Source organism: Mustela lutreola, chromosome 8 (assembly GCF_030435805.1).
Source record: "Mustela lutreola isolate mMusLut2 chromosome 8, mMusLut2.pri, whole genome shotgun sequence".
In the NCBI taxonomy this organism is placed as follows: Eukaryota; Metazoa; Chordata; class Mammalia; order Carnivora; family Mustelidae; genus Mustela; species Mustela lutreola.
The window spans coordinates 29,072,053-29,080,839 of record NC_081297.1 but is presented as its reverse complement, the minus strand read 5'-3'; the positions used below and the strand labels follow the sequence as shown (position 1 = coordinate 29,080,839).

General features: G+C 52.3%; 1 protein-coding gene across 1 annotated transcript; it reads right to left on the bottom strand.

Annotated features, from left to right (window-relative positions):
- Positions 1 to 715: 715 nt before the first annotated feature.
- On the bottom strand, positions 716 to 3,762 carry LOC131839690 (nematocyst expressed protein 3-like). Its single transcript, XM_059187452.1, has 4 exons — positions 3,230 to 3,762; positions 2,240 to 2,429; positions 1,607 to 1,976; positions 716 to 776 (listed from the first exon to the last, which is right to left on the bottom strand). Exons 1-4 carry the CDS (start codon positions 3,239 to 3,241, stop codon positions 716 to 718), a joined length of 633 nt encoding a protein of 210 aa, XP_059043435.1. The 5' UTR covers positions 3,242 to 3,762.
- Positions 3,763 to 8,787: the final 5,025 nt, after the last annotated feature.

Below are 8,787 nucleotides of genomic sequence, written 5' to 3'. Positions count from 1 at the left end.
AGGGGGAGGGCGGAAGTGGAGAGGAGGAGGACGGTAGGGTGGGGGGGAGGAGGCTTGAGAGGGATGGATGAGCACAAGGGAGGAGTGTCAGAGGGAGGGAGGGAGCATGAGAGGGAGGTAGAGGAAGGGGGGAGGGGGGCAGGGTGGGTGATGCAGTGGGGAAGGGGGTGGAGGGGAAGGAGCAGGGGGTGGGGGGATCATGAATGGGGGGGGAGTTAGTGGGGGGGGAGGGAAACCCCGAAGCCAGGTGCACACATCAGGAACCATTATTTAGGGTGAGGTCGGAGGGCATCACAGCCCGGGCCCGGGATGGTGGCACTGGGCACGTCCATCCGTCCTCTCGGTGCTGTGCTTCCTTCTCCTTGGCCCTTTGTCACCCTGGATCCTCTCCACTTCCTCAACAACTCCGATGTTCCCAGGAGCAGGGTGGCACGAGGGGGTCCCAGGAGGTGCTTTCTAGATCTCGTGCCCCCGATGACTCTGGGACAGTAGCTACAGGACATTCTGCCATAAGGACTGGGACTGAGGATCCCACCATCTCCTAGGGCGGTAGCGCTGTTCCATTCCCGGTCTCTCCCCCACCATTGCGCTGAACACTCCCGATGGTACATCCGTGAAAGACCGCGCCAGAGTGGCCGGGGGTGAGTGCCAGGCTGGGCACGGCTAGGTGTGGCTGCACCTGCTGCCCGGGATAGGTGCTGCTCACTGTTCCCAGTCACCCTTCTCTCCAGGGGACCTGCATCGACCTCCGGATCTTCACCTTCTCCCCAGGGCTGCTGGTCCCCAGACCGGAGACCCACTATTCTGAGGGTCACTGGCGCTGCCTCCATAGGGTTTCCTTTGCCCATGTCCTTCCCCGGGAGCTCCCGAATCTCCAACACATGCCCCCACGTGCCTGTTCTCCCCCCTGGACTTGCAGCATTTGGTCTCTGTCCCTGCGGACCCCGTGACTTGGAGCCTGGTTTCGACCAGAGTCAGGTGAAAGTATTATCTGGTCTTGAGTTGTGAGCTATGTGTTTGATCTCTGTGGTGTGTCTTGCAACTTTCTGTGTTTCCTGGTTTCCGTGTGAGCCACAGAGGAGCCAGCCGTGTCCTGTCTGGGGTCAGGCGGTGGTGTCCCAGCAGGAACAAGGGTCTCACCCCGAGATTGTGCCCATAATTCCTAAAGGGGCCTCTGTGATTACATCTCATCTGTAATCCATCAGGCATGTCAATATCGAATAAAGGAAAATCTATGTTAAATTAGCACAGAAAAAAAAAAAATCCCCTTTCAAAATCGGTGGGCTGACACAAAGGCACCTGTTGTGTGATTCCCCGTATAGACATGCAGAACAGGGAATGGAAGAGAGAAAGCAGCTCAGGGGTGCAAGCATCTGGGCTGGAAGAGAAATGGCCAGGTAGGGCTTTGGGTTCAGGGTCTCCTTTGGGGAAGGAGATATCCTGCAGCAATGTTCTGTCGTGTGCTGGGTAAACGCTGGGAATGTACTTAAACTCATGATGCATTGAATTGGAAACAAGTAATTTTATTTAAAACGAATGATAAATAGTATAGAGAACACGTAAAGACAAAATCAAAATCAGTATGTAGCAGAAAGGAAAAATGTACACGTCGGGTACAAAACGTTCCTGCAGGTTGCCAGGGTCGGGGGATAGAACAAAGGGTAACTGTTCTAGGATCAGGGCTGTGGGCACCAGAAGGGGCTCTGGGCGCTCCTCAGGAGGAGGAGTAGGGGGAGGAGCAGGGGCGGATTCCAGAGCAGAGGCACAGGTGTTGTCAGGGGCAGGATCCATAGCAAAGGCAGGCCCCGGGACAGGGGCAGACCCCAGCTCTTCCCGGACAAAGTCAGCCTCGCAGTGGGCCGGTGCCCAGTCACCTGCTGGCTCAGGGTCTCCTCCTGAAGTCCCTGCAGGCACCATCCCCGCCTCTGGAGCTGTGGATGCAGGTGGGGCCGGCTCTGGCTCCTCCGACGGAGCAGCTATGACAGGAGGAAAGCGCACCGGCATGCCTGTCTCTCCATGTGATTTTGCAGAGACAGAGCTCAGCCCAGGGCCTCCCGGAGAAGCCGCAGCCACGGAGGAACCCTCACCGGGACATCTCCCTGACTGCGGTCCGCCCGCTGCGAGCTCTGAGCCCAGTCCTGGCTCCTGGCCCCACATCAGCCTCTGGGGTCTCCTGCCCTTGGGGCCCGGCACCGACCCACCCGCAGACACCCACGTGCCCCAGCCCCGGCCTTCTCACCCTCAGGCTCGGCCTGCATGGGCTCCGGCTCCTGGACCACACGGTGGTGTAGGCACACAGGCAGTGTCAGCGGTCTTCCCCCGGAGTCCCCAGTCCCTGCTCCTGCAGAGCCCGGTACGGTCACTCTCCTGGTCAGGGAGATGGAGCGGGTGTCCGCCAGCCTCCTTCCTATTTCATCGTCACTAGTGCTCTGCACAGACAGACCCCGGGAGCCAGCCCCGACCGTTAGAGCCCTGCCCAGCCGTCCTCACTGTCTTCCTGCCCACCCCCCTGCCGCTCCCAGATCAGACCCAGACAGTGTGTGCACAGCGCCACACCTGGGACAGGGACCCATACCTGCAGGACACGGGATGCACCCTGGGGGGAAGCTACTGTCCCTACTCTCACAGGAGGCAGCCTCCCAGGCCCACAACCCACCCAGCCAGCCTCGACCTGGGTGTGAACATGAACTGCCCACCGGGCATCTGACCCCTTGTCAGCCTGTTCTTGAATGGGGGGGCTCACCTCACATGAGCCTTTACACACACACACACACACACACACACACACACACACACATACTCAAGCATGGGGAGGGGACCTAGGGCTGCACTGGTTGAATCAGAGCATGTGGGGCTGGGGGCTGGCTCTGGGCCTCAAGGTGTTACCTTTCTCTTCTTTTGGCCAAATGGCCAGAGCCATCGGGGAGCCTTAAGACAACATCCCCAGTGAGGGAAAGCATGTGCAGGGCATGATTTCTTCAGCTTGCAGCCTCCAGATGTAGGAACACAACAGAAGAACATGTTGCTTATTCAAAGATCCGCAACAAAATGAGCTGGGCAGGGGGCTGTCTCTGTGTGTGGGTGCCTGGTTACCTGGGTCCCCAATTGTGTTGGGCTCTATTGTGAGGAAAGTGAGGTCACCACTGCCTGGGGTCTGCTTACCAACCACTTCCTCCCACACAAGAGCCCCGCCCGGTGGGTCCCCCTCCCCCGCGTGCTCAATGCTCACCCTCTGCTCCATGCCCCGTCCATACAGTGACAGCCACACAGCCCACCCACAGCCCCTGCGAGGCCTGGGGGCAGCCAGTGTCCCCACTGTGAGGATACAGGGCTGGGTTCGGACTGGGTTCCTGCTCGTGCCCAGGGCTATGAGCCTGGACAGACCCTGTGCTTCTCAGGGCCTCCCCGGCTCCCCGCCTGCCCAGTGGGGGCTTCTGGTTTCTACTCTTAGGGACGCATTCAGGGGTAGGACCTCCAAATATGTTCTGTCCCTGCTCTCACAGGAGGCTGGTACGCACCCGTGGGAAGGCAGGGATGAGCGGGGGCTGGGCGGGGCATAGAACACAGCTCAGAGGGGCCTGGATCTGCTCTGGGGTCCAGGCAAAGCCACCCTCCTCCTGCCTGTCTCCCAGCCCTGTGGGAAGGTTGCAGTGAACTGATTCCGACCTTGTTCTCTCGTAGCACATGGCCAAGTGTTTTCCAGTTTACCAGACTGTAAGGGCATTAGGACAGAAGAGGGTTGGTCCCTGAATTCCTTAGCTCGTTAAAAACCGTCCTCTAATTTATGAGCGATCTTCTAAATCAAGTGTATCTTAACTAGATTTTAGAGTTAGGCTCAAGGTCACATTGCATGCATCAACTATGGACAGCTTTTCGAATGTCAATCTTAACTGCCTAAGGTGTTTCATAAAATGGGAAAGGATATAGTCACCAAAGCACTGAGCACATTACCTGTCGCAGGAAATAGGTAAGGAAACACAATTATTGTTTCATCTCAGCTGAGGCAAGGGGCTGGTCCTACAGGTACTTGGCAGGTAGCATGTGTGGCCAGCTGCCCATCTCCCCCGATACCCACACCCAGCTCAGCACATCCTCTGCTGTGGTCAAGGGCAGCAAACAGATGGACCAGGTGCAACTGTGACTCCCTCCTGTCAGGCATGGCTTGCTTCCGACAGGTAGAGAAGTGGAGCAGCTCACATACACATGACATGTTCTTTGGTCCTTGCTATCAGACTCCCTTTTCTTTCACCCTGGTCCCGAACCTTTAGCTCCTGTGAGAACTTGGGTTTACAGGTTTCTGGTGACATTTCAAAGCGTAGATCTGTGTTGCCTTCGTTCCCTGTCCTTGGATCAAAGATGAAGGCAGAAAAAGTCATCATACTCTGAAAGCAACATAAAGACATATCAAGTGTACTCTGTCCCCGGCACCTCGACATGAAAGCAACGGCAAACTATGGACTTCATGTTCTACACAGTGAGCTTTAGGGACTCCTGTATGCATGTAAAATGTAATTGTACTGAAAACATATCGTTACCAATCTTTAACCTTGCAGAAGACAGTTTAGGGACACTGCACCTTGCCTACCTTTTCATTTCCGCTTTGGCCAATGCCTGGTCACACTGACACATGTAGCCATACAAGGGCACATCTGTGACATCCTCTTGGTGCAATCCCAGTCCCCCCAACCCCTTGGTCTGGCCAACTCTGCACACCCCCAGTCGTCCTGAGCATCCCCTGGAGTGACACAGCTGTGATCATCCTCCTGGATCATTCCAGGTCTCCCTGCCCCCAGGTCTGGCCAATGCTGCACACTCCCAGGCCTTCCGAGTGTCCCCTGTCATGGCATCTGTCACACAAGACTGCCATTTATTTTCTCTCGGTCTGTGCTTTCTGCATGAGGTAGATCTCTCTCACAGATGCCTGTCTGCATGACAGGTGGAGGAATGCTTTCGGGATCTTTTGTCCTGGAACAGCAGGCATCTTTCAAAACCCTGATGGCCAGGGGGAGTCTCTGTCCCTCTGTGTGTCCCCAGCCTCTGTGGAACATAGCGTCCAGGATGAGGGATTTGGGAGTCCTCACAGATGAAGTTTGTTCTATGAAGGTGGCCTCCTTCTGAGATCATCATGGAACCCCATTATGTGGCTGTTCCTGTGGGACAGGAAGCACAGAAAGTACTGTACTGTGTTCTCCTTGCACACTGTGGCTAACACGGAGGAAATATACACTCACACTCACAAGTTCACACTTACACCTCCGTTTCTGAGCATCACCATCATGTAAACTACACTGAATTCCCACTGGCAGCAGACATGTGGACGTGCCACTCAAGGTATAAATACAGGAGGATGGAGATGGAGTTCTGGCTAAAAGAATGGAAGTCCTTGCCTCTGGGGATGAAGAAATTTGATTTTACCCACAAGGCGCTACATTCCACTCAAAGAAGTGACATGACCCTAGGATCTTTGGGATCAGCACAGACTTTTCTGTAAAATCTTATGTAAAGATTTTCAGGTCAGTGTTGCAATCCATGTGGTCTCTCTGACAGTGACTCCACTCTTATATTGAGGCTTGAAAGCAGTCACATACCGTCCACACCAAATGTTCCAGCCACATTTGATTGACAGAATACAGGGGGTGGTCCCATTTGGCCCTTGGGAGTAGTTTCCCACACCCCAGATTTGCAGCATGGTGGATGGTGGGGGGAGAGGGCTCTTCTTTTCCCGTGGCAGTTGGGAGTACACTGGGATCTCTCCTGGCAGACCCGGCCCCTCCACTTGAAGGGAAAAAAAAGATGATTGTGGGATTGGCTAACAAGTCCGCAGGAATTCCCCCACATTTCTCTGTAGGCCTCGCTTGCCAAAAGATGTTTGTCTGTAGGTATTGCTTCGCTAAGTATGCCCTTATTGTCTCGCGGGTATATCTGTGGGTTATATACCACACAGATGGTCATCTTGTTCAGGCCAAGACCATGAGCACATTGAGGGTTCTCCTGAGTTAGCAGAGATTCTAGCATGTGTGGGCCTCAGGACAATTCCAGTTCAGCCCTCAGCAATGTTATGGAGCCCCTGGCTTCCTGGGTCCTCGTTGGCTCTGGCACAGGCTTGGCCTAGGCCACTTCTGTAGTTGTGATGGAAAACCCCTGGTCTGGGTGGTCCACCCCATGCCTGGCTCTGCAGGCTGACACCCGAGGTCCTCCCACCTCATTGGCTTGGACCAGGTCACATGCCCGTGGATGAGCCAATCCCTGGAGCCAGGGAGTGGAGCAGTGGAGGCTGGCACATGTTGTTAGGACCTCTGTTGTAATGATTTTTCTAATGGCTGTGGTGGTGAGATCTTCTAGGATGCATCTGTTAATAAAATGATTATTAATTTCTGATAATACATGGGTCCAAGATGCTGGCTTAGCACCTCGCACCTCAGTCCCAGCACCTCAGTACTACTGTACTACACTGCAGAGGCGATGGCTGAGAATGAGCAAGGTGGTTGGAAACTGGTCTGGAGTGCACAAGGGAAGGGGGTGTGTGTGTAGGGGATTGGGGATAATAGCTCTGGCCAAGCTGTATCTCCAACTTACCTAGGTTCAAGAAGGTGCAGGGAATCCGTGGTGTTTCACCTTCCATCCTTTTGCAGATGAAGAATATGGCTTTTCCGTGGACTATGGCAGGACTTCTTCCAAGTATCTCTAGTTGATACAGAAGTCGGGGAGAGCAGACCCCTCCATCTGGTAGGATAGGCGTGAGAGGCTGTGTGCTCTCTAGAAGGGGTCTGGCTTTCGAGGGCTCACTGTGAGCCTGCATGCAGGACTAATGAGGGCATTTCATGGTTTAGTTCTAAGGATGGAGTATTGGAAGGATGTGGTGTCCCATGTAATACTGGGAAGAGGACCGGTCTGCAGTTCACTGTAGAGTTACTTCGTGGGAGTGGTGGTGATCTGCAGTATCTGCCTCATGAGATGTCTGTCCTTTATTGGGTTCTGGGTGTGCTTTCTGGAACTGTGTTCTAATGGCTGGGATTTCCAAGGAGTGGGATTTTTTGGCATCACTGCAAGAGTTGGTCCACCAGGAGTGGGCAAGTCCCTTTCTGCTGCTGAGAATTGTGTCTCTAGCGGTTGGAGTGTGTATTACAAGCCTAGAGGTCAATGGTGAGGTGGTTACAGTGGTGAGCCTGCTATTGTTATTGATGATTTTTAAGGGTGAATTCCATAGGATGAGATGTTAGATCTTATGGTTAGGGGTCCTCATTAAGTACCCAGAAAGGTGCTTTTTCAGAATTTCATATTCGATATCTTTTTATTACTTCTAATAGTCTTCCTCGTACTTGGTGTTCCAATGAGCAGTGCATTACAACATTGCCTGCATTTTACCCGTGTGTTAATGGGGATTTGAGAAAAGAAAATGTGTCAGTGATTCTACAGATTGTACACTGGAACAGCCAAATAGTGAAATTTTTTTTTTTTTCATTTTTGACACAAGGTCGGATGTATCCTGCTGGGATTCTTAGTTTAAACCAGGAGAGAGGGTCCTCTTTTGGTACTAGTTTTGAGTACCATAGGCCTTCCCAGGGAACATTATCAGATTCTGTTGGAAATTTGGTCTTTTTATTGTGGAAGAATCAGGAGTCAACCAATTTTTGTCTCCTGTTTCATTTTCTTTCTTTCTTTCTTTCTTTTTTTTTTTTTTAAAGATCTTATTTATTTATTTGACAGACAGAGATCACAAGTAGGCAGAGAGGCAGGCAGAGAGACAGAGAGAGAGAGAGGGAAGCAGGCTTCCTGCGGAGCAGGGAGCCCGATGCGGGGCTCGATCCCAGGACCCTGAGATCATGACCCGAGCCGAAGGCAGCAGCCCAAACCACTGAGCCACCCAGGCGCCCCTCCTGTTTCATTTTCCATGAACATTTCCATGATATTTGGTTTCACACCTCTACCATTATGAAGTCATCCCAGCATTGGCACCAGCTCACCCTTCTCTGCCAAGGGGATGTTTGGGCCAAGATGAAAGCCGTTTCTGGGTGACTGGTAAACTCTAGTACCAGAATTCTGTCAGTAGGGAATTTCTGGAATCCTAAGTTCCAAACCAGCTCCTGACAGCAAATGAAATATATTTCAGATTTAGACATATCAGAGAGAAATTTTGTGTTTACAGTGAAAACTGAAGAAAATGTGTCATCACTAAACCTAATGTTAACTCCTACCATTGATGCTGAAACCTAACCTGACTCTATAACCCAAACTGGAACCCTGAATCCTAAAACTGAAATTGAGCCCAAAGCCTGGACTCTGAATCTGAGTCCTGGATCCAAGCCCTGAGCCACAGACCCTAACCCTAAACTAGAACTCTGAGTCATGAACCCTGATCTGAAATCCCAGCATGAAGCCAACCCCCAAATTTGACCTTGAACTTTTTACCATAAGCCCTGAAACTTAGACCCTAAATCATAAACCTAAAGCTCTAAACACTAACTGTTCCCTTGCCCCTCACTCTAAATCCTCACCCCAATCTTAAACCCTCTCCCTGATCTAGAATTCTGACTGAAACCTGAACCTGAACCCAAATTCCAACCCTTCACCACACTTTGCTTATGCATTCGTCATTGATAGATATTTACAGTTTCTACCTTTTGATTTTTGTGAACATTGTTTAGGTTGAGGGCTAGAGTTAGGGTCTTGGATTGGGGTGAGGGCCAGGCTTGAGAGCAAGTTTAGGTCTGATTGTGGGTTTGCTTCAGGGCCAGTGTCATGTTCGGTGTCACTGTTTGAGGGACTGTTGTCATTCCATATTGTTTC